The sequence below is a fragment of the Hirundo rustica genome, chromosome 10 (genome assembly GCF_015227805.2).
Source record: "Hirundo rustica isolate bHirRus1 chromosome 10, bHirRus1.pri.v3, whole genome shotgun sequence".
Taxonomy (NCBI): domain Eukaryota; kingdom Metazoa; phylum Chordata; class Aves; order Passeriformes; family Hirundinidae; genus Hirundo; species Hirundo rustica.
In genome coordinates this window covers 1361040-1386069 of record NC_053459.1, presented here as the reverse complement: position 1 = coordinate 1386069, position 25030 = coordinate 1361040, and the positions used below count along the sequence as shown (strand labels likewise).

The window sequence follows — 25030 nt, the reverse complement described above, 5'->3', positions numbered from 1 at the left end:
GGATGCGCTGCACAGCCTCGCGACACGGCCACAGCCAGGGCGTCCTCCCGGGCTGGCACCCACACCCCATCCGCTGGGATCGGGGCAGGACACGACCGGCTCGGTGGCCAGCTCTGCCTGCTTAGCCCCACGGCTTCCCGGCCACTGTTCAGTCTGACTCTTTCGCGCCCGGGTCGGTGCTGACGCCCGGCTTTCCCCACCGGCAGTCGGCCGGGCCCCACCGTGCCCTCCTTCCCACGAGCACCCCAGCCGCGCACACGGGTACTGCGAGGCTCTGAGCCCGTACCGGGCGCTGGGGCTCGCTGGGGGAAGCACCGGGCCAGCCGCTCCGGGGAGCCGCTCGCCGCCGGCGGGGTCGCTCCCGCTCGCCGGCCCGGCCCGGCCCCGCCCCGCCCCGCCCCGCCGCAGACAAAGCGCGCGGCGGCCATTGGCCCGTTCGGCCAACGCTCGGCGCTGCCCGCGCGGCGCGGCCAATGGGCTCATTGACATGCAAATCCCGGGCTATAAGCGCGGGCGCGGGGCGGGAGCGGCGCGGAGCGCAGGAGGCGGCGCGGCCATGGCGCCGGGCACGGACCGCCCGCCGCGGGGCGAGGGCTGCGCGGAGCCCCGCGTCGACCGGAGGGTGAGCGGCGGGGGCCGCGGAGGGCGGGGCGGGTGCCGGGCGCGGGGGGGCTGACGGCGCTGTTGTCCCCGCAGACGAAGAAGCCGCTGGTGGAGAAGAAGCGCCGGGCGCGCATCAACGAGAGCTTGCGGGAGCTGCGGCTGCTGCTGGCCGACGGCGAGGTGAGGCGGCGGCGCGGCGGGGCGGGGGCCGGCGGGGCCCGGGGCCGCGCTGACGGCCGCGGTGCCCCGGGTCAGTTTCAGGCGAAGCTGGAGAACGCGGAGGTGCTGGAGAGGACGGTGCGGCGGGTGCGGGCCGCGCTGGAGCGCCGCGCCCGCGGTGAGTGCGGGCCCGGGGGGCGGCGGGGGGCGCCCGGCCCGGGCCCCGCCTCACCCGCGCCCCTCTCTGTCCGCCGCGGCGCAGGGGGCGGGCGGCGGCTCCTCGAGGCCAGCGAGCGCTTCGCCGCGGGGTACATCCAGTGCATGCACGAGGTGCACACCTTCGTCTCCAGCTGCCCCGGCATTGACGCCACCACGGCCGCCGAGCTGCTCAACCACCTGCTGGAGTCCATGCCCCTCAGCGAGGGCGGCCGCCCGGACTCGATCACGGACGTTTTGGGGGAGCCGGCGCTCGGCCCCTGGCCCGCCGGAGAGGCGCCGGCCGCGGCCCGCCCCGGCCTGGCCCTGCCCGCCCCGGCGCTCTCGCCCGCCCCCAGCGAAGAGGCTTGCTCCGACTCGGACGAGGCCGAGCCGGGCCAGACCTCCACGGACGGACTGGACGCGTCCCAGACGCAGGGCCTGCCCTCGCCCGGCTTGCCCAAATCCATGTGGAGACCCTGGTAACAGGGAAAGGAGGCAGCGCAGACCTACCTACGGGGAGGGCAGGGTGCCCCCGCACAGGCGTGTGTGCGAGCGTGTCTGAGTGTGTGTGTGTGTGCGCGGCTGGCAGCGCTGTGACTGGGGGACTCGGGCGCTCTGACGCTGTCACGCCCTGACAGCCTAATAGCCCACGCGTTAACATTTCATCCCTCTGTGTGTGTGCGTGTGCAGCATTTTGTAACTCTAGGGGTTGTTTTTACGAGGATGGCGGGGCGGGGGGTGGGAGGGAATTGGTTTGTAGCAGCCAAGCTTTTTGGTGGAGACGCAGCAGTTATTTTATAGCCCTGTTTCTTCGTGGCCCTTAGGGCCCAAACACCACTACCTTTTAAGAAAAAGCCCTTGTGCATTTTAAATCAGGATAGTTAATTCCAGAAGAAGCTTGAGCTAAGTCTGCATGCGTGGTTTTAAGCGTTCTAGTGATAGCACAGACCCCTGAAAGGTGTCAGTGGGGGGAACATCTGTTCCTAGTAGCAATCTAAAGTCTCACCTTTAGGGAAGGGAGAGAAAACTAGAAACCTGGTGGAATTAGACAAGCATTTTAAAAGATGTTGGTGGCAGGGTGCCTTTTAGAAATGAGTGTCTTTATGCACATTTTGCTTTTAGCACATTTGAGTTTATTGTGAGTTTATGTATATTAGGGTGTCAGATGTTTTTTATTTTTAATCTTTAATAAAAAAACCCCTGAATTCACAATGTGGCATATATTGTGTAATGTGATGCGCTTCTAGCCCATTTAAGAACATTAAAAATAGAGCTCCCTCTTTTTGGCTCTTAACACTGGTATGCGTATATAACAGAAACAATGCTGCTAATAAGGACTTAGCATTGTTAACTCTTGGAATTCAAATACTTCTTTTGTTTAATTCTAGTTGACACTTAAGTTTATTGAATGAGAAAGGTTATACTGGCTGAAGTTGTCTTAGGCCACAGAGTTTGTGGCTGGTTGGTCTGGATGCCAGTCTCAAACCTACTCTACTTGATTTGCCATCTGACAGCGTTGCTCACACATGCACAGCCCCAACTTCAGAAGTGCTAGGCAAATCCTGTCCTGGGACATAACTTCACAAGGCAGGGGTTTGCTCCTTGGGGTTGGTTTGGTTTTTTTTTTTTTTTGTTGGTGGAGAGCAAAAAAGACTCCCTTGAATGGAGAGTGCAGTGGATGTGGAAAGCGTTCTTTAATGTTTCTGGGGGCTTGGAGAGGGACCCTCAGCATTCTTATCTGTGAGGTTTGACCCCTCCTGGTTCCTGCTTTGGGGAGATGCCAGGTTCATTATGGTGTGATACAATACCTTTAGAGATCTGTCATTGTAGAGAGGAAAAAAGGGATTGTGAAGTGTCTTAATACATGGAAGTTCCCAAAGATAGAACAAGCGAGAAAGGAAACAACCCAATGACCAAAGGACTAGACATATACCTTTGTAAATAACCCCATGGAATAATAAAGGTAGAAAGTGAAGTGCTGGCAGGGTCTTGCCTTTGTTGTTTTTTTTTTTTTCCCACCTGAGGTGGGTGTTCTTGTACAAAGGAGTCCATTAAAGTGTTTGGTCCTTCTCATTCCCTGTTGTGCTACCTTCCCTTTGAAATGGATGAGAGGGGCAAAAACCAGTTGAGCAAGGGCAGGTGAGAGCCTCTGTAGTGACCTTTCTGCTTTAGGGAGGGAGGTTGGGGTTTGAAGTGTAAGTGAAGCCTGAGACACTTGCACTAAAACTAACACCCAGACAGCTGCTGACCTCTTGGACTGAGGCTGCACCTCTCTAGCCCAAGTCCAGGTTTATTTATATCAATTTCCCTCAGGTCTCACATCGTGTTTGATACATCTCTCTCCCCTCTTAGCTCAGAGCTCCCTGTATCCCCGTGGGCAGTTTACACACAACTCCTGAGCCTGTGTTGTGACCCTGCTCAGCCAGAGCCCCTCACGTCTAATGGCTGGAAAAGACCCTTGAGAGGGAGCTGCAGCCACAGCCCAGTTCTTTAACGTGGCAGCAGCAACCACAGCCCAGCCCGTGGCTCACAGCAGCGCTCAGACCCTGCCTGAGCTCAGTGGCTTCGGCAGTGACATCCAGGGCTGATCCTGGCCCCAGGCAGCCTCTCCCCTGCTGCTGCAGGACCACCAGAGGCAGCTTGGCTTCATCTCCGTGAGATGAAAGATGCTTGTGTTGGGGCTCTCTAATGCTCCTGTGAAAGCCAGTGCAAATCCTGACACTTTGGTGACAGAAACAGCCCTAAGTCAACATAAAAGTCCAGTTTTGGTTCAGCAGGAACTGGGGGCAGCTTGAGGCAAAGTCTTCAATGCTCAGCAGCACCGCAGATGTGGTGCTCAACTTTCCTTCTGCTGGCCTTGGAGAATGGAAGCCAAAGCTGGTCTTCCCAGGTTCCTGTTGCTTTTCCCATTCCTGCTTGTGCTGCTGCCCTTCCCAGAGCCTGGGAGCCCTTCCTGGGCTGGACACCTGGGCACATCCCCTTCTCTCTGCTGCAGGAAGAACAGGCAGTGGGGCTGTGAGGCCACTGCTCTCCCAAAGCTGGAGTGGTTGAGAAGAGCAGAGGGATTGCAGCCCTTTCCCCTGAGCACTTACCAGTGCTGTACTGCCTGAAGAGAAAAGCCAGTACTACGAGGAGTTTTTCAATAGTGTTAAAAGCATTTTAGAAATGTGCCAGCAATATGGCTTTTTTTTTCCCTTTTTTTTTTCCTTTTTTTTTTTTTTTTTTTTAATTTTAATCCACAAATTAGGTTCGCAGAAAGTTTACATCCTCTGATTAGATGTTGCTGGATTTGTCCATTTGCATTTCTGTACCTTACTGCACAGGTGTCAAATCTGACACTTGCCTGACAAAGGCAGGAAGAGGTGAGTATTTTGGGGAAGGGGCTGTATGGGGAAGGAAGGTTTCCAACAGCACTGATGAAAAACCAGGGAAGCTTTTCAAGTCCTTTATGGAAACTGCCTTTATTCTTTTCCATTCCAAAGTAATACAGACCATCTGATCTAACAGGACTCCTCTCGTTTGATATGCAGGTGGAGAATAATAGAAGGGCTCAGTTTCCCCTCTCTTTGCATGTCAGTCACTCACACCTGTTACAGGGGAAAAATGCTCCTTGTTAGACCAGGTCAGCTGGGAGGACTTGGAGTTCAAACCTCTTCCCAACCTCTTGGCAACATGTGCCAGGTCTTTTATCAGAGCCTCTGGCCAGGAGGCACAATCAAGCTTTTAAATCACACCAATCAACTTTACACCTTTCATCTCCCACGAGCAAGCATCCCTCTCCAAATAAATGTTTCAGTCTCTATTCCAATTAAAAGGATAAAAGAATACAACCACCCCAGGCCTCAGCAGCAGGTGTAGGGGGTGCAGACATCATGCAGGGAATCTCTGCTCAGCAGGCAGCTGGTTCCTGTCTGTAACACAGCTTACATTTCTTACCATCCACGATGCTGCTGTTAGCAGAATGGTACCAAAACGTCCCAAAAAAAGGAGGATTTATTCCTGTAGAAGTGCCGGAGTGAGTGTTGGTTAATCCTGGCACCCAGAGCCTTGCCACATTATGGTAAACTCTTCACAGATAACAACCCCACATCCCCAAGGGGCCATCCACTCTTGACAGCTCCAGCTGCTGGAGCCCAGTTTGAGGATTTCACAATTTCTGGGCTCATGTCCAAGCACAGCTGTGCACACACTCACAGCAGCAGCTCTCCAGTCTGTCTGCTCCTCCACCCTGCAGACACACAGGTTTTACAGATCCCCCATTCACCTGCTGGAACACACCCAAACCTTTGTCCAAGCCACTTGCTCTTTGGAGATGAAAACAACTGGATCAAGCAGCACAGTTCCTGTCGTGTGCCCCAGGCCGTGGTCTGGGCCATCCTCACTTGACCCTGATACACACAAGTCAGCGTGGATGGGACTGGCAGGGAACAGCATCTTGCTCCACAGAAGAGCAGAATGGTTCCAAGGTCATGCAGGAAGCATATGGAAAAAGCAGGGATTCACACACTGATCCAGCTGTCTTAACTGAGAGTCTACCCTTCCTCTGCCATCTAAAAGATTTTTTTTGTTGGTTTTTTTTTTAAATAAGATGCCTGTTTCCAAGTTGCATCCTCTAGCAAATTCCTGAGCCCACAGTTATCTAAATGGATAGTGTCTCTAAATTGTCCACTTTAGACCTCTCAGGCTTCTGCATGAGCTAAGCTAAAGGAAAAGCAAAGGGGAAAACCCTTGTTCCATGGGATTTTAGTTCCCTACGCAACATTAGCATTTCATTACAGTTTTCAGCAAGTGGAATTCATTGCACTACATTTTAAGGAGGTTAAAAAAAAATCCAAGGTGGTTCAGAAAGCATTCAAACATGAAAATACAGCTCAGAGCACGAGGCCTTAAGTTAATTTAGTTAAACAAGACGATTACTGAGGGCGATTTGATTAGTTACACTGTCTGTGTTGCATTACACATATGTTCTATAGCTCACCAGCTGAGGAAGTCATGGCTTCAAGAAGTCTTTTAATCCAATAAAGTAGAGCCTTAAGTGCCAAGACCTAGATAGTAGGTCCAGATTGTCTGAAATGAGAAGGAAAAGGTTTGAAATGAGACACTGGAAGAAGTAATGAATTTCCTTTCTTTTTATGTCAAGTGAGATAGGATATATTTCCAGAAGCAAATACAAGTTGCTTTGGTTACAAACAAAAACTTAGTAAAACAACAACATACAAGTAATTATATTAACAGATCCCTTCTGGCCTCGGATCTCTTAAGTGTAAAAATAACTCAGTTTGTGGTTTTATGGTTATTGCATTGGTCTCTGGCTAAAATAGTAGAAAGCAGAGAGTAGTTTGAGGAAGCTCAGAGCCAAGGCATCTTCAAATATGCATCCAAAGGCCACTTCAGGAACTGCACAGATTCAGTCACCCTCAGCTGAACTCTGCAAAGCTCCCGCACCATTTAAGTACAAAGGAGAGCAGCCTAATTTAAAATCATCACCAGAGAGGCACAGCTTAAAGCATCCTTAAAATGATATGCCTGTGTCCACTGAGAGGGAAGGGGCATTCCTGCCATCCCCCAGAGCCTGGGTGCCCGCCCAGGAGTTCCTGGAATGGGTTTCAGCTTCTCATGTCCCCTCTGGGAACCTGGCCGTGTTTTAGGCTTGGCATCATCCGTGATCGACACGCACACAAAACTTCAGACTTCCAATCTTCCTATCCCAAAGTTCACTGGAACCAGCCAGTGCTGAGCAAAGTCACTGTGAGACCCCTTCCACTGTCACCCTGCAATAGGTTTTGTAATCAATATTCCCCATCCTGAGGAAGGGGGGAAGCCCAGAAGAGACTCATCAGCCCCATCAGCCTCTTCCACCAGCGGGGAGGGGTCGTTCACAGCACCCACACGTCTCACCAAGAACTGAACCTCACCAGCTGAGCCAATCTGCCTCCTTTGGGCCTGCAAATGTCACTTGATGTTCACAACCCCAACGTTGACAATATCTACCTCCACACTTCCACCTTCCAAAACAACATGCTCAGATTCTTTTCCTGCTCAGCAGATTCTCAGCAGATGCCTGCACAGTACCAGGAGCCCAGGACTACTTTACACACAAAATCCCGGTCCAGTTTCTCTCTCTTGTTCACAGGAGCAGATTAACAGGTCAGAAAAGGAGTGCAATTGAATCCTCCCATCCAGGCAGAGGGAGCACACAGCTTCTTACCAAAATCTGGGATTTTGGTGCAAATCTCTGCTGAGGAGCTGCTGCTTCCCAAGCAGCTGTGAGCCTCCCGCTCATTAATCCCTCAACTGAACCAGCATTTCTTACTAAGCCAACACATGAACTCAGGGAAGCCCAAGACTCCTCAGGAGCCTTAAGGTACCTCTGCAGAGCACCCAGGATGTCCTTTGTTCCCCAGCAAGCTTTAAATGAAGTGACAGAATTTGGAGAGCTCCCGAATGCACTTGGTCTCAAAGAGAAGGTTTTAAGACGCAAAGGGCACAAAGCAGTCCCACATCACACCTGCTGGGGATGCCTTGAAGTGGCCCTCTAGAACAGAGCATAGACAACATTAAGAGAATAAAATGGGTATTAAAGGCCTTCAACAGATACACCTTGGGCAGTCAGAGCCTCCCAGAGGCCACACCCAAGGCGGACGATGGCCAGGAGTTTTAAGAGAATAAAATGGGTATTAAAGGCCTTCAACAGATACACCTTGGGCAGTCAGAGCCTCCCAGAGGCCACACCCAAGGCGGACGATGGCCAGGAGTTTTTCAGACAATTACGAGTTTGGTTCATTTACATCTCAGGGGTCAATGCTCCAATTACAGCTTCAGGTAATGAAGTCATTTACTCCAAGTTTGCCCCCCAATTCATTGTTGTTTACATCTCTTGGGGCCTGAGACAGTGAGATGTCCTTGAGTTTCAGGCCCACAGGAATTGTTGTGTCTGAATAAAACAGGAGAACAGCAGCTGAGAGGCTGTGGAGTTTAGAGTTGTACCCTAAAGCAGTACAGGATCTGAAAAATATAAAAGCTAAAATCCTAAGGCATCAGTGGGCCTGGCGCACGCAGCTGCACTGGTACCACACAGTGACCACAGTGGGTAAGGAGCAGTGGGACACTCTGCACTTTCAGCTGCTGCAGGAAGCAGGAAAAATGATTCACATCCTTTCAGGCAGCGCCGAGCTGGAGCGTCGCTCCTCGGCTGCAAAACTCCAGTGTCAAAGCACAATGCAAAACCCCAGGTCCCTAATGCTGCTCTGTGCTTACTCAGGACTCAGCTCCCAGCCTTTTCCTTCCCAGAAGCACCACTCCTCTGTTGCTGAAATTACAATCTACTCCCTGAAGCCCTTTAAAAAGAAAAGCAAACAAAAAACACCGACCAAATTCTTACCTGTCAGCTTTTTGCTAGAAGAATTGTCTGTGTTTCCAGGGAGGACACGCAGCAGTACCTGCTTGCTCTAACACCTTGGGAATTTGGGTTTTTTAAAAGATGCAACAGAATCATTATGCTGATGGGCAAGTTGTTATGACAGCCAAGAACAGTTTGCTCTTGTCTAGTTTTATCAAGAGCTATACAAAGGAGGGAGAAGTAATATCTCAGGGTTTCTTGGGGGGAAAGGCAATAAAACCAGAACGTACCAACAACTTCCCTGTGTCTTTTGTGGGTTTATACAGTCACACACCAATTTACAGCTGTTAACAATCAATCATTCCATAGCACAGAGAGGCAAGGGGCAAAGGAAGAAGGGAAGGGGACTAAAGAACTCTAACTTAAGCTACAAGGGAGAATGAATCTGTAAGGCCAGAGCATCTGCTAATCTCTCAGAACTGCCAATCTTCCCTAAAATCAACTCTCCTGCTGCCAGCCACTGCTGTTGAATCAAGCCAATGTTTTCTTGCACTTTAATTTGTATCATATATGAAATTCAAGCAAGTACATTCAAAACAAACAAAATATTCTCAGTTTCCCAGCATGGAGTCTGCTGCCAGACACCCCTGCCTCCATTCTGTGTTCAGGCAGTGTGAATTAAACTCCAGAATTACATCAATGAAAAACTGGTCACATGTCTTTCAAGCCAAGTGGCCAATTCAGCTGAAAAAGGCTCCTGAAATTTTACATTCTTAAGTCTCCTATGACTCAAATATTGTGAGACTCAGGAATTGGATGAATCACTAAGGTCTTACATGAAGAGCGAGTGCTGATGGGTGAATGACAGATGCATAAACTCTGCTCCCTGTGGTCACCCAAAGAGATTTGTTAAGTCTCACCCAACACTGAACACTTCAGGGAAGGGTTCCCCTGGTCAGCCTGGCAGTGACCACTCTGACTCAGCCACATACATGCATTTAAAATAAATAGAATGCAAATGACACGGGCCAGATGGAAAATGAAATATGCAAACAAACAGAATCCATGTCATGCAAAATAAGTAGATCAGGAAAGAAAAAAGTTACAGGTATTCAAGCATCCTTTGGTTTGGTTGTGGGTTTTTTGTTCTTCCCCTTCCCCTCCCAAACAGAATGCTTACATCCCTACTGCCTGCCCCGGGCAAAGGGATTCCTGCAATGCTGGCAACACCACGGGAACTCTCAGGTGTTACCTCCCTCCTTGAGCACTTTAGAGCCCATGCCATGTACTTCTAGATCTTGTGGGCACAGACAGGTGGATTCTTTGCTCTGGCACTCCTTCTGTCAGGTGTCCAGTGCAGCCTCTACGGTCACTGAGCACAGGGAGGCACAGCTCCTTGCCATGAGAGCACAGCAGTGGCTGCCCAAGCAGGAAGGGATTTAGCTGTGGATCCCAGTTTGTGCCACCACTTCTGGGAAAACCGATCAGTTTGTGAGAAAGCCTCCAGTGAGTGTGCTGTCTTCACCTTTCCTTCATTTCTTGTTGGTGAGAAACCAGAACAAAACTGCTGCTCACACTGCATCCCCCATGAAACGCAGCAGAATCCTACAGTAATGGGGAGATTTGGCTTTCCAGCCCAAATTAAAAGGTTTTGACCTCTGGTCCTTTGTGAGGCTGAAACACGTGAGCCTTCAGCCTTGCTGCATCTCCTGTTAGAATGTCAGCGATGGGCAGGGAAAGGGAGACTGGAGAAGAGGGAGAGCCCCCCTGGTGCTGGGGTTCGCTTTCAGCAGTGCCTGTAACCATGGCATCAGAGCAGCACCACATCAAACACACACCTTCCAAAGAGGAAGGGCTCCACTTCCCCTGTCCTTCCCCTAGAACAAAAGAGTATCATTTTATACAGGTTTTGTACTTACTGGTTTTGTTTTTAGAGAACATTCGATATTAAGGAACTGTTTGGACAGTGATATTTCAGACATTTTTCTGGATAAAGTTTCCAAGAGATTCAAGCAGCTCAGTTACTTATCTGGGGTTTGGTTTTCAAAGAACCCAAAATCTAAAGTGCCTGGACACACAATTTTGATTTGACTCATGCTGCCTTAGAGTTCAGATCTGTACTGATCTGACAATGCAGCTTAGCACACAGCCCGGATCAACACAGCCCTTCATGGGGTTGGGTTCTGCAGCTGTAGATTCTTTTGCTAAAAGCTCTAAACGTCACTTTTCTCTGTCCTACTTTTTTTGTCTAGACACAGGGCAAGTCCAGCCTTCCCTGTTTTGACAGCTTTCTTGTTTGTTTTGGTCACAGATTATAGGTGCACAAAGATTTAGCCCTGTGTCTTTCTTTCCTTCTTGTATTTTAACAGCTCCTTACTTCCATTTAGTTAAAATGTTCCTAAAGATCCAAACGTCCTCAAGCCTCAAGAGCAGTTCATCCTTGTTTCTTTCACAAATTCTCTTGTCAGAGAATTTGAGAAATCTCAAATTCTATCTCATCCAAAGAAAGAAAAAATGTGTTTTGCTGTTAATAAAACTATTTTTAAAAAGATAGTGTTAAGCAGTTTCGAAGAGGCAGTGCCCTTTGGAACTGTGTTATTATCCTCTTCCTCCAATTCTTTCATGGAAGTCACAAACCAGAGTGCAACAACCCAAATGTTCCCAAGAGCAGCGAGCTGTCACCTTCTATATATAGCCCAGGTGTCACAGCTCAGCTAAAAGCCCAGCTTTATCTCACAGCCTTAGCAGCACAGAAACAATGCTTGGAAGGCTGGAGATACATTTAATTACAGCAATTTACTCACGGTAAGTTTCGGCAACCAGCTTCAAGTCACCACCGTGTGTGTGGATAAAACCTGCGGAATTTGGGGAAGGCTCTTGCATCCACACTCCTGGGGCACCCCTGCAGAACAAATAATACAGATTTCTTTCCTCTCAACAGAAAGACAAGTTTTACATCTGAAAGTTTCACAAGTTTTCTTTGGAAATGCTTGAATAAGTGAGTTGGACTGTGTGAATTATCGAGGTGACAAATGCCACCTCCATTTCTAGACCCTTCTCAAACCAGATCAGGACTCAGTGCTGCACTCCCTGCGCCGGTTTACTGGCAGCTCATTCATCCATGCAGGATTTATGTGCCCAAGATACCCCAAGCTCCCCTCAGAGGGCACCATGGGCACTGTCCCACAACTTGCTGAGCCTTTGGGCCCTTTGATCCTGTCAAATCCACCCAAAAAGACTTTACCTGCAAAGTCAGTGCAATGAGTGAAAGGGCACACCACAAACTTCACAGGCCCATGAACGCTGAATGAGGTGGTAAATGCAGCCATACATCACTTCATCAAACTAATTCTGTCACTAAGTGAAACCTGTAAAACCATTTACAGTATGCTTCTGCTTCGATTGATATCGTTGTGCCATGAAATCGATGTGAGACCATAAACGGTGTTCTCAGATTGAGTTACAGACACCTTTATCCCACCCCCTGTTAGCTGCGACTATCAGACAAAAAAAACCAAAACAAAACAAAACAGATTTTCCTTAAAAATCCTGAAAATTCTATTAAAATTTAAGACTTAAGCTTCACCTCGTAATGGTAGAGCACATACAGGGCAGGTATTTTAGGGTGCTGGCAGGACCAATAAAACAGCGTTGTTCAGATGTGTGTTCCTAATCAGGTCTTTATAGCCGAACACGTTTAAATTCACTGCTCATGTAATACAAAGTAATTATTACTAAAATAACGTGAAATTCACTGCCTGACTGCATCCAAAGCTTTAGAAGCCTTTATGGAAAAGAGTTTAGCAACCATCGTTTTGTATAATGAAAGACAATGGAAGCTGACGACAATGGAAGAATTTCCTAGTTCTTTATACGATGTGGGAATCCTTCAGTATTGCCACACGGCTTTGGCAATTAAAAAAACCCACCACAATTCTAGAATAAATATATTTATACTTGGCTTTGTCTCTAAAAGGAAGGGACGCCTTGGAGAACTTGAAGGCCACGGCGAGTGAAGTGGGGTTTTGCTGCCCTCAGGGATGTGGGGCTCAGGAAGGGGCAGGAATCTCCACAGAAATCAGATGGGAAGAGAAGGTGCTCTCCTCTGCCCATCCCCTCCCTGCTCTGCTCTGCCCCATCCCCTCCCTGCTCTGCCCTGCCCCATCCCCTCCCTGCCCTGCTCTGCCCCATCCCCTCCCTGCCCTGCCCCATCCCCTCCCTGCCCTGCCCCATCCCCTCCCTGCTCTGCCCTGCCCCATCCCCTCCCTGCCCTGCCCCATCCCCTCCCTGCTCTCCTCTGCCCATCCCCTCCCTGCCCTGCCCTGCCCCATCCCCTCCCTGCCCTGCCCATCCCCTCCCTGCTCTGCTCTGCCCCATCCCCTCCCTGCTCTGCCCTGCCCATCCCCTCCCTGCTCTGCCCATCCCCTCCCTGCCCTGCCCTGCCCCATCCCCTCCCTGCCCTGCCCTGCCCATCCCCTCCCTGCTCTCCCCATCCCCTCCCTGCCCTGCTCTGCCCATCCCCTCCCTGCCCTGCCCCATCCCCTCCCTGCCCTGCCCCATCCCCTCCCTGCTCTCCCCATCCCCTCCCTGCCCTGCCCTGCCCCATCCCCTCCCTGCCCTGCCCATCCCCTCCCTGCCCTGCCCCATCCCCTCCCTGCTCTGCTCTGCCCATCCCCTCCCCTCCCCAAGCAGCTGGCACTGATTCTGCCCCGTTCACAGGCGGGCAGCAGCTCCTCAGAGCACAGAAAAGGAAGAGGCTCGCAAAGACAGCTGCGTGTAGGCGCTGGAAATACCTCGCGCTGGCCACACTGCTGCCAGTGTCACTGCTGCCACTGTCACTGCTGCCATTGTCACTGCTGCCACGGTCACCGCTGCCATGGTCACCGCTGCCACGGTCACTGCTGCCACTGTCACTGCTGCCACTGTCACTGCTGCCATTGTCACTGCTGCCACGGTCACTGCTGCCACTGTCACTGCTGCCAGTGTCACTGCTGCCATGGTCACTGCTGCCACTGTCACTGCTGCCACTGTCACTGCTGCCACTGTCACTGCTGCCAGTGTCACTGCTGCCAGTGTCACTGCTGCCATTGTCACTGCTGCCACGGTCACTGCTGCCACTGTCACTGCTGCCACTGTCACTGCTGCCACGGTCACTGCTGCCACGGTCACTGCTGCCACGGTCACTGCTGCCACTGTCACTGATGCCACGGTCACTGCTGCCATGGTCACTGCTGCCAGTGTCACTGCTGCCAGTGTCACTGCTGCCACGGTCACTGCTGCCACGGTCACTGCTGCCACGGTCACTGCTGCCAGTGTCACTGCTGCCACGGTCACTGCTGCCACTGTCACTGCTGCCATGGTCACTGCTGCCATGGTCACTGCTGCCACTGTCACTGCTGCCACTGTCACTGCTGCCAGTGTCACTGCTGCCATTGTCACTGCTGCCACTGTCACTGCTGCCATGGTCACTGCTGCCACGGTCACTGCTGCCACTGTCACTGCTGCCATTGTCACTGCTGCCACGGTCACTGCTGCCATGGTCACTGCTGCCAGTGTCACTGCTGCCACTGTCACTGCTGCCACGGTCACTGCTGCCACTGTCACTGCTGCCACTGTCACTGCTGCCATGGTCACTGCTGCCATGGTCACTGCTGCCACTGTCACTGCTGCCACGGTCACTGCTGCCAGTGTCACTGCTGCCACGGTCACTGCTGCCACGGTCACTGCTGCCACTGTCACTGCTGCCAGTGTCACTGCTGCCATGGTCACTGCTGCCACGGTCACTGCTGCCACTGTCACTGCTGCCATTGTCACTGCTGCCACGGTCACTGCTGCCACGGTCACTGCTGCCACGGTCACTGCTGCCACTGTCACTGATGCCATGGTCACTGCTGCCATGGTCACTGCTGCCAGTGTCACTGCTGCCAGTGTCACTGCTGCCATTGTCACTGCTGCCACTGTCACTGCTGCCAGTGTCACTGCTGCCATGGTCACTGCTGCCATTGTCACTGCTGCCACGGTCACTGCTGCCACTGTCACTGCTGCCATTGTCACTGCTGCCAGTGTCACTGCTGCCATTGTCACTGCTGCCATGGTCACTGCTGCCACTGTCACTGCTGCCACTGTCACTGCTGCCAGTGTCACTGCTGCCATGGTCACTGCTGCCAGTGTCACTGCTGCCATTGTCACTGCTGCCAGTGTCACTGCTGCCACTGTCACTGCTGCCATGGTCACTGCTGCCATGGTCACTGCTGCCACGGTCACTGCTGCCATGGTCACTGCTGCCAGTGTCATTGCTGCCACGGTCACTGCTGCCAGTGTCACTGCTGCCATTGTCACTGCTGCCATGGTCACTGCTGCCACTGTCACTGCTGCCACTGTCACTGCTGCCACTGTCACTGCTGCCACGGTCACTGCTGCCACTGTCACTGCTGCCATTGTCACTGCTGCCATGGTCACTGCTGCCATTGTCACTGCTGCCATTGTCACTGCTGCCACTGTCACTGCTGCCACTGTCACTGCTGCCATGGTCACTGCTGCCACTGTCACTGCTGCCAGTGTCACTGCTGCCAGTGTCACTGCTGCCATTGTCACTGCTGCCATGGTCACTGCTGCCACTGTCACTGCTGCCAGTGTCACTGCTGCCATGGTCACTGCTGCCACTGTCACTGCTGCCATGGTCACTGCTGCCACGGTCACTGCTGCCACTGTCACTGCTGCCATTGTCACTGCTGCCAGTGTCACTGCTGCCACTGTCACTGCTGCCACTGTCACTGCTGCCATTGTCACTGCTGCCAGTGTCACTGCTGCCACTGTCACTGCTGCCATGGTCACTGCTGCCACTGTCACTGCTGCCAGTGTCACTGCTGCCATGGTCACTGCTGCAACTGTCACTGCTGCCATGGTCACTGCTGCCAGAGTCACTGCTGCCACTGTCACTGCTGCCATGGTCACTGCTGCCATTGTCACTGCTGCCAGAGTCACTGCTGCCACTGTCACTGCTGCCCGCCCCGTGCCACGCCGCGCGCTGTTTAAATGCACAAATTGCAGTACGGAGCTGGCGGGGTTTGGCCCCAGGCTGCAGGGGAGTCTCTGCACGCAGAGCCCCGAGCTGCCTCTGTTACTGAGCCCTCCCTGCGACCCCAGAGATCCTCCTGCAGCCAGCGCCATGCCAGGTCATTCCTGGGCTTTCCATGCCCTGAGGCAGACATCTATTTTTTTTTTTTTTTTTTTTTTTTTTCCAACTCCATTATTTCCTGGAGATTTTTTTTTAAAAAGTAAATTGAAACCTCATTTAGCCTAAACGGGAAGAGAAACGACACTATTCGATAGCTATTACACTGAAGAATGAAAAATACAAAATGGTTCACTTACATACCATTTGATACTCTGGTTGGTATAGTAAATTACACGTGTTCTCTCACCGCAAGAGAAAAATTACATGATTTTATTTCCTAGAATCCTGAATTGCTGCAGAAACAAACTATGTATTTTAGGACTCTAGAAGAAACAGAACCTCTGCATTGCAGGTACTGCTCAGCACAAAGTTGTTACTCTGCAATTTAATTAACCATTTTCATCAGGAGACCCTGGTTTCTACCAATTTTAGAAACACAACTGAACCATGAAAGAATAGTTTTCCAAAATATGTGAGGGCAGATCCGCCAGTATTTGAATCCGAGACTGAAGGTTAAAGGAGGTGAGAGAAGTTTATTAACACAAGAACAAAGAAAGTCCCGAGCCTAATTTATGTGTCAGCCTCAGTCTTTATATGCTCCCAACAAAACTGCAAACACTTCAATGCTGGAGAGAGGCGGTCAGGAGGAGCAAAAGTGACAGCAAACAGAATGGCCAGATGGCCCAGATGAAGCCATTGCTGGAAATCCCGTGTGCCACTCACATCACTCACCTGGGAGCTGAAGGAATTGAGCCCATCCTGCCAGGTGCCACCAAACGGAGCTGCTCCAGCCCCAGCGCTCCTCCAAACCAGGGCAGGGGATGCACAGGCACCCACCAACCCTCCTGCTTCCTGCAGCTAAGCAAATTAGCGATTACAGCAATTAGAGCAGTACACTGGCTCAATCTATCCAGCACCCTGCGCAAAAAGGCCACGGATTTCCAAGGGACTCAGCTGGTGACAACGGAAGGGAAAGCAGAAAAGCAGAGTCAGTAAGTTCTGGACAGACGTAGACTTTTTGAAGCAGGCAGTGCAACAGTAACATAGGCAGTTTACTTTTAGATCACTGTAACAATTTAAAGAGAGCAATAAATTCACTGTATCCTGTTTTACTACAGACCGAGTGAGAAGTACACCTCAACAAATCCTGGAATACCAGGAAATTTGAATCCACCCTTATATTTGTCTCCAAAACAAAGGAAAACAAATGAAAACAAATGAAGTGCAAAGCAGCACATCCCTCTAGGGCTGAGGGTGCAGTGCCCCACCAAACCTTTCACCCAGCTGCAGCAGGTGCTCATTTGCCCTTCCTGCATTGTCCCCAGCCCTGCCTCAGCACACCGGGCCTCTTGAACAACTTCCTTCAGCTAAAATCCATCTTCTCTCCAAGTGAGTGCCAAGTGTTCTCACACTCTGTATTATCCACCGAGGTGAAACACTTCATGTGCTGCCACAGCAGCTACTCTGCAACCACAGAAATGCTGGGGAATGAAACCTCACCACACACACACTGCTGCTGCACACAGCAGCCTGGGGAGCTCATGTTGTATCAGCAGATACCGAGAGAAATACCCATGATTAAGAGCTCAGTTGCCTCAGTTTCTACCCAGCCTTACGTGACTTTTCCACTTGGAAAGCCTGGAGAGGGTTGGGTTTAGTTGTTCGGTATTTTCAATGGTTCCAGTGAAGGGAGACAAAGCTGTTACACAGCTTGTGCATCACCCCTTGAAACGTCCTCTTCCACAGCCTGAGAGAAAGGAGGTTCTGAGCTGTTCAGTACCTTGTTCAAGACACTGAATAAATTTCTTAAGCTCCTAAGTACGTGTGATCAATCAAACAGGGGAATTTCTGGAAGTTACACCTACAATCCTTATCCTCCTTCAAGTCATCTGTTTGTTACTTTGCCAGAAACATGCAACTTATTTCACCATGTTCTTTGTTGGGTCAGAGGCTTATCAGTGCCTTGGGTTCTTTCCACCCTTCTTGGAGACAAAATAACCAGCAAGGATATCTTGATTCTCAGTAAGGACAGCATCTTTTTCCACCTCTAAATTCATGACAGCTGTTAAGTGGACTAAAACCTGATGCTTTCAGCAGTCTGTTTCCTTTTTCCAGGCAGAGCTTATGTTTGCATTCACTGTTGGTGGGCCAACAGCTCTTCGGTATGAATTTTGTCATCAGCTTATTTGAAATTCAAGCCACAGAGCTTTCACCTCACATCAAATAATGTCATGGCAAACTCAACAGCTCCAATATACAAGAAGCTGAATAAAGACAAACAGGGGTGGAAATGCTGCCCAAGATAATCCCAGGACACCAGTGACATCTAGGGGCTGCTGAGGTGGGGAAAACTCAGACAAAGGCTTCTCCCTACAGCTCTGCAGTGCCAGCCCGTGGCTCCGGGTTCGGGCAGGAGACACCTCACCAAGGAGTACATGAATACGTGAAGCCACGTTCAACTCGTACTCTTACTACATTTACAATTGGAAAAAAAAAAAAAAAAAAAAATTAACAAAAGCAGAAACTAGTGTGAGACATTACCTGGTAGTTTATCCCAGCAGCAGCAGCTCAGTGCTCCCAAGGTTCTTAATTTTCAGAACTTGCATCCAAGTGCCAGCAGCTCCGGAGTGGCACAGGGAGCCCTTCAGGTGGGTGACACAGGTTTGGAGCTCTGTCAAAGCTCCATCAGCACATCTCTCCTCTGCACCCTTACCTGAGGTGCTGCTAGGACAGAAGTGCTTCCAGACAGACAGAACTGCCCACAAATTTAGGGTTAATTCAGAGGATGATGTGTTCAACAAGCACGTTTTAAAATGCAGGTCTTGGCAGTTAAGCAGACACCACCACCATTCTGCCCTTGGTGTGAAGGCAATTCACCTGTGTGCTGTACTGTTCTGTGGTACCAAACACCTTCACTGTGCAGCTTCCAGAAGTATCTGGGTCCTTTATGACTAAGTCAGGGCTTGTACTAGCTTGCTCTGTTTAAAAAAATTCCACAAACATCTCAAAACACAACAAAAACGAGAGTCAATGAAGGTGTCATAACCTGAGTCCCTTGTGAACAGGAGGAGTCCAAGCCCTGAGCTCCAGCACTGCTCCACTCACCAGAGAATTAAACACCAACAGGGAAGCACTCCAGCTTGAAAAGTTTTAGCAATCTTCAAAGACAACACCCCACACCTCAACAGAAGACTGAAAATCACTGTACAGAGCAAATCCAAGGGGCATAACTGGAATTCTCTGTCCCTAAGCCACCCCTGTAAAAGCTCAGGGCTGCAGCTGACACTGAACAAAGCAAAAAGCACAAAGGTGTCTTCTGGCAGATCTGAACACCACAGAGCTCAGCTGCACGTGCTCTTCCAGGAAACCTGCACATGATTCCAGAACAACTCAATATAAAGACTGAGCCTTCCATGTGACCACTAAACTTAGAGGGCAGAAAAGCTGGCAGCGATTTAACTCCAGGACAGGAAGCCAGAGTTTGAAATACCAGTTCACATGCCATCAGTAAAGCACATGTTCTGAATTCTTTCTTGGAGTGGAAGCCTCAAGGAACAAAAAGGCCAACTAAAAATATATCTGTTTTATTTACCAGTTTTCTAAAAAGCAAAGTCATAAAAATTAGTCACAAGTGGCAAAACCAAAATATATTGCACAGTGTACAGAAAACATTGTTGACATGTTGACAAAGTGTCATCACAAATAAATCATCTTACAACAGTTTGGAAAAATTACAGCTTCAGAATCTTATCTATAAATGGAGGCATGTAGATTTAAAGTTACAGGAAAATATTTTAATACCACCCTGTAAATGCAAACACTTTAAGGATGCAAGATTAAGTCCATAAGTAAGCACATCCACAAAATGCTCTAAATATACTTTTCTCTTCCTTCCACTAAGTTATGGTTACAAGATGGTCATTGAAAAAAAACAATAGAAGAAAAGAGGACAAATAAAAAAAGACATGGGGGGAGGGAAAAGCATGCTAAAGCAAAGTTCAAAGTGGTTGAGAAGTCTTTGAAAATGATTTGTGTAATTATGATGCACTCCTTTTATGTAAAGCTTTTATTTTTCCCAAACCCTGGTCCATGTTTGCGTCTCCACGTAAAAATGAAATATATTTCATATGTTGCTAGAGCTGCACTGTTCCATGTATGATTAAAACATTTAATACATCGGACGTGAACACCAACACTGGAAAATTTCTCATTCACTTTGTATTTACAAATATTTATGTTTGAACTTGGTCAGCTGTTAAAGACAGGCACCAGATCTTGTAGTGCTTCACACTACATTTAAGATACTTATTTAGTTCTTAAAGTTGTAATTTTGCTTGTTTCACAAGTTGACACACTTTGATACCTGCAGAACCTGTCTCCAGCACAAATTTTCCAATTAATAACTAATTACTTGAAATAAATTATTTCTTCTGCTAAGTAAATACCAGTCACTTTTGCGTGTTTTTGGTGTCAGATCTAACTTCACATCCTCTCTCTATACAAAGAGAAATATTTGTAAAGAATGAAAATAACCTCAAATTTCAGGGAATAGAAATATTATCCTAATAAAAAAGGAAATGCTTCCCATGACAAATATTTTAAGACAAACATATCAAAGTTAATTGAATTAACTTTCGTCATTTTTCACCCCAAGACTTACAGATGACATCTTGGCAATACAGCAACTAAATGTCCTTTAACTAACCAACATATTAAAAGTTGTTCTCTCGTGTTCTCTTCCCACATCCAACAGACATAAACAGCACAAGAACATAAAAGTACACATATTCAAGTCAATGTCTCAGAGGCATTAAAAAGAAATCTTCAACGGCAAAGGATTCCAGCCACGCTCAATCGGAGATTATGTAAATCAAATTGAGTGAGTCAACACCATTCTTAAAATCACCTCTTTTTTTGTAAGAACTATCTTCAAATGACACATCTAATCTTCCCTTGCCACATACATATTTGATGTTTGTTTAGCCACATTGGAAAAACTGATGGCCAACCTCCTGACAGAACAAGTCAGAAATAAAGGTTAAAGTTACCCCAGGCTCTGTCTAACAGCAGGGCTGCAGTGCCATCCTCTGTGGTCTGAAGGTTTTTAAATCTTTAAGCATAATGATTTCTTGACCAGAAATTCTCAGAAATTATGCTTGAAGGTAATAAACAGTTCATAGTTTTGTGGTGTCCATTTAAATAAAAGCCTACAAAGTTGGCAGCACTCCTCTATACCTACACATCATCATGAACTTTAACCCCAGACCACCTTACAAAATTAGCTCAACATTCCTCTTAGACAAAAAAAGTTCCTACATTCAAAAGTAGAGGAGACAGACAAAGAGGATGGATCAACTGGTATGAGAAGGGCAAGTGTGAATTGATTTCCTTGAAGGCTGTTTCTTCCACTATGCTGGACCACTTCAAATATTGAGAACAATGCTAAAGAGCCACTAAGCAAAATTGCTCAACAATTTATAACGCTGAATCGTCACCAAAAGGAGATCTGAAGAACCGTATGTACATGAGGAGATTTTCAGCACTTCTTAACCCACTCTACAAAAACAGTAGGCATCAATGAAAGTTTCTATAGTTTATAAAGAAATACTCGAGGCATGTAAGTGCAAAATGAGTCTTTTAAAGAAAAGCTGTACCATCTTCAACAATGTCCTTACTGGGAAGAGATTGCCACCATTTAAAAAGAGATTCATTCACAAATGACTCTTCTAGAGCAAGAAAAACACATTTGCTTTTATGAATTGGATTCATCCTGTTGGATAAAAGATTAAAACCTTTACGGATCCTTCGCTGTCGTTTTGAAGCCATTTTCAAAACAACAGGCTCAAAAGGCTATGTTTGTTCTTCACTGACTTGATTCAGGGAAGCCAAGTTGTTTTCTCCACTATCTTCAATCATTTCATTAAGGTCCATTTCATGGATTTCTTCATCATATGATGTATAAAAATTGCTCTGTATATTGTCCTCACAAAAAATACATTCCTAAAAAGAAAAAAAAGAATAGGAACACTCATCAGTAAAATGAAATGAAAAACTTTCCAAGTACCAGTCCACCTGCATGTGATCCTTGATTCCAAGAGAACCTTTCCACCTGTGCTGCAGCTAGCAGATATATTTTACTCCACGACTTTTCCACGCACCATGATTGTGCAAAGTGCAGTAAATCAATGGATGCACTTGAGAACTCTGCTGGAAGTAGCTGTGCCACAGATCCCAAGCTGTGTGCTTGTAGGATCAGTGCTGCAGTGACATTAACGTCACCATTAGGATTCCACTGCAATTCCTTCACACTGACTTTTGAAACGCTCATGTGCAAACAGAGCCTCTGCGTTTGACAGCTTCTGTGCAAACCACACAAGTGATAGAAAGCTTAGGGAAAACAAAATGCAATCAGGTACTTGTGTGTGAAAAAGCAAAATACATAGACAACAAATAAAATTGCATGGATGCTTCGTTTTGTTGGGTTTTTTTCTTTTTTTTCCCTTTCAAGCCATTAAACTACTTAGAGGAATCGTGATCCCGAGTGAGAAGTCTGATAGAAAAAAGGATCAGGATATTGCCATGCATTTTGCACTCTGAAAACAACGGGCATCCATTTCTGCATATACAGTAGAGATTTTTATGTAGGTAAGTTTCTGCTGTGTTGCTAAAGCATTTCAAACAGACAGGGAAATGCAGAAAGAGGAAGGAAATTTCTTATACTGTATTCATGAGTACTTTAATTTCCTCCACTGGAAAGAAGATTTATGCTAAATTGAATCAAGCTAGAAACCACTGCATGAAAGTTTGAATTTTTTTCCTATGCATAATTGACCATGCTTTCATAACAACAGGAAAGGAAGAGTCTAACATAGGCAGCTAATAATTTAAGCACTATTCTACATGCAAAAGTAATTAACTCATTAAACTTACAGAATTAGCAACAGTTTTTGGCAGTCCACCTTGCTGGATCCATGGATGAACTTCAATAAGCTCTCTTTTTTGTTCTTCTGTAAATTTTGGCTGTAGTTTCTGCATTTGCTTTAATTTCTGCTTGTCTTCTTTTAAAACTGTTTCCAAATCCCTAAAATAAAATGTATTTAGAAATTGAGCTTCAGCAGTTTCTGGGCTTCATGCCCATGTGAGTTACACAGTCAAATACTAACATTTTTAAAGACTCTTTTTGTTCCAGAACGCTATGCTTAGAAATCTTATATTGGAAAAAAATGAGATGTGATTACTCCAGCTGCTCTCTGCATTTGCAGACATCTCTGCTGGCTCACTGTCTTTTCAAATCCCACCAGTGAGAGCAGTTTTCTTAGAGCCATTCAGGCAGCACCACCAGTGCAACCAGCAAAACTGCAGCTTCCCTCTGCTGCTGCTGCAGTTCCAAGCTCCCCTTCAGTGAGAGAATAACCCAAAACAGACGCTCAGTGCACAGGAGATAAAGCAGGAGTAGTAAGATGTGTTTAAGAAGGTCACCAAGAATGAACTAAGCTTTAGAAAACAACTCTATTTCAGCAGCCAAAATTCTCTCTCTCTCCAAATGCCCTCCCCTCCGTTCAGGAACTCACAAAAACCCATCCCACAGCAACTTTTACGGGCTGTATCCCTCTGTAAAAGACGACAAGAAAAAGCAAGTTCCAGGAAACCCAAAATAATTTCTATTCCTTACAGGGTACCTAAGAACAGGCTGGATTTACACCTCACTTCTTGGGCATCACACTCTGACAATAAGCTTCACTCTTCTTACCAAAATATCCTGTCCTTTGGCAGGCTTTGCTGCTTTCATGGACTACTGGAATCCCCACCTATGGCTGTCAGCACTTCAGACTACAGAAACTGAGACATGTCAAAGTACTTTTAAAACTAGGAAAAAACAGCTGAAGTTCTTACAATGTATTCTTTACTTTGCCCATCATGTCTGTGCTTTTGAATTCTGAAATCTTTCAAAGGCTTGTCTATACTGAAAACTCCTGTTCTTCTCCAAACACCACTTACTGCTCCCAAGAAATATAAACAAGTAGGTTGAATAAGATAATCCATAGACTTGTCACCCCTTCTGCCCCTTAATCTGCTCTTTGCTTCTGAAGTAGTGTATTTTTTATTTTTTTTAAAAAAGTTTATTTTATTAGAAGCTATATGATTTTTACCTTCTACTTCCTTGCCCTAATTTATGAAGAAGAATGAACATATCAAAGTTAACAACTCAGGAAAAAAAAAATCCACAAGTCCAAGAGCAGCATTCCACTGGATGTGGCATCTCAAGGACAACAGGAGATCTTTGAGGCCAGACCATGCCTAGATCTAAGCACATTCTCCAGGGTATTGTGGGCAAGTAGTTACAAATCAATAACTATGGAACAGCTCCCAAAAAATACACACACTTCATTTCAATTCAGGAAATTGACCTAAAAATACAGCCAAGCCTAATTAAACAAATTTTCCATCTTGAGAAGTTCTTGTGGAATATACAAAACACATAAAGGAAGCAAGAATTTGTCTTGACACTGAGCTAAACATTAAAACCAGTTCATTCCTGCTGAGCTAGAGATTCCTACACGCCTTCCCTCCCGTACATTCTCCTTCCCCTAACTCCAGAATGTGTGCTGGGCTGTGCCACTGGAATTACCGTGAGGGGATCTGGTATGTCATCATCACTGTGTCATCTGTGTTAGCCATCAGCAGCCAGATGGGATCCTGAAGCACGTATTTGATGAAGTGCTCACTTTCTTCCATTTCTGTCTTCATTTTGGTTTTATGGTGGTTCTCTGAGGAATCGATGCTCCCAAAGTATTTGCTGGTGTGACTAGTTTCACTGCTACCTGTAAACAGAGATGAAACATTTCGTTATGAATTGTCCAATACATGGATTATCTGACAGGTTTTCAGTGTAGAGAAGATTAAAGAGAACTGAATGCATAAATACAACCACTATTTTACTACTTCTTTTTAAACAGAGGGAACTTCCACCCTTGAGTAACTGCATTATATCTCTTAAAAACTCAAATTCTTAAGTAAGGTCTTCATTAAATTTCAACAGAATAATTAGCTCACTTTAAATGAAAAATTTTAAATGAATATGAAGGAGTTATGGTCTTCTTCTTATTATTTTATACCCATATAGTATCTTAATGCTCGTTTCACACCCGCTTAGAAAAGATCCTATTCTGTAAATCAAGCACAATAGAAAAACATTTGTGTAATGCAGTAAGAAAGAAATCAAGAAGAAGCTATGCAACGAGGAGTGAAGACAAAGCTTTTCACTCGGTGCCCGTGGTGTTTGCAACTCCTCCCACTCCTGTGGCAGGCCAGGAGGGCCCTGGCTGCCCGAGTTACCTGTTCGGCTCCCCGACATGCCGCAGCCGTTGGAGCCAGAGCCCAGGGACTCGGCAGCTGCAGACACACCACTCCCTGAGGAGGCAGAGCCACTGCCTGAACATGCACCCTCCTGCAGTAAAATGTCAAGCAGGACACTGGACATGGAGAGTTCATCGCTGTTTTGAGCATCCATTGGAGATTCAGCCTAGTGATAAGGAGAAAAAATAAAATTAAAA

General features: G+C 47.7%; 2 protein-coding genes across 7 annotated transcripts in view; one reads left to right on the top strand and one right to left on the bottom strand.

Annotated features, from left to right (window-relative positions):
* The first annotated feature begins 550 nt into the window (after positions 1-550).
* LOC120757117 (transcription cofactor HES-6-like) lies at positions 551-2240 on the top strand. Its single transcript, XM_040074242.2, has 4 exons — positions 551-622; positions 697-783; positions 859-940; positions 1025-2240. Exons 1-4 carry the CDS (start codon positions 557-559, stop codon positions 1441-1443), a joined length of 654 nt encoding a protein of 217 aa, XP_039930176.1. The 5' UTR covers positions 551-556; the 3' UTR covers positions 1444-2240.
* Positions 2241-19044: 16804 nt separating this feature from the next.
* Positions 19045-25030, bottom strand: part of PER2 (period circadian regulator 2) — a 46286-nt gene continuing 40300 nt past the window's right edge. For all 6 annotated transcript variants that reach the window (XM_058421891.1, XM_040073800.1, XM_040073802.1 and 3 more), the window contains 4 exons: positions 24813-24999; positions 24106-24298; positions 22407-22557; positions 19045-21476 (listed from right to left, as the gene is read on the bottom strand). In XM_058421891.1, coding sequence (XP_058277874.1) covers positions 21327-21476; positions 22407-22557; positions 24106-24298; positions 24813-24999 — 681 coding nt within the window. In that variant the 3' untranslated portion in view covers positions 19045-21326. The remainder of the gene's footprint in view (positions 21477-22406; positions 22558-24105; positions 24299-24812; positions 25000-25030) is intronic.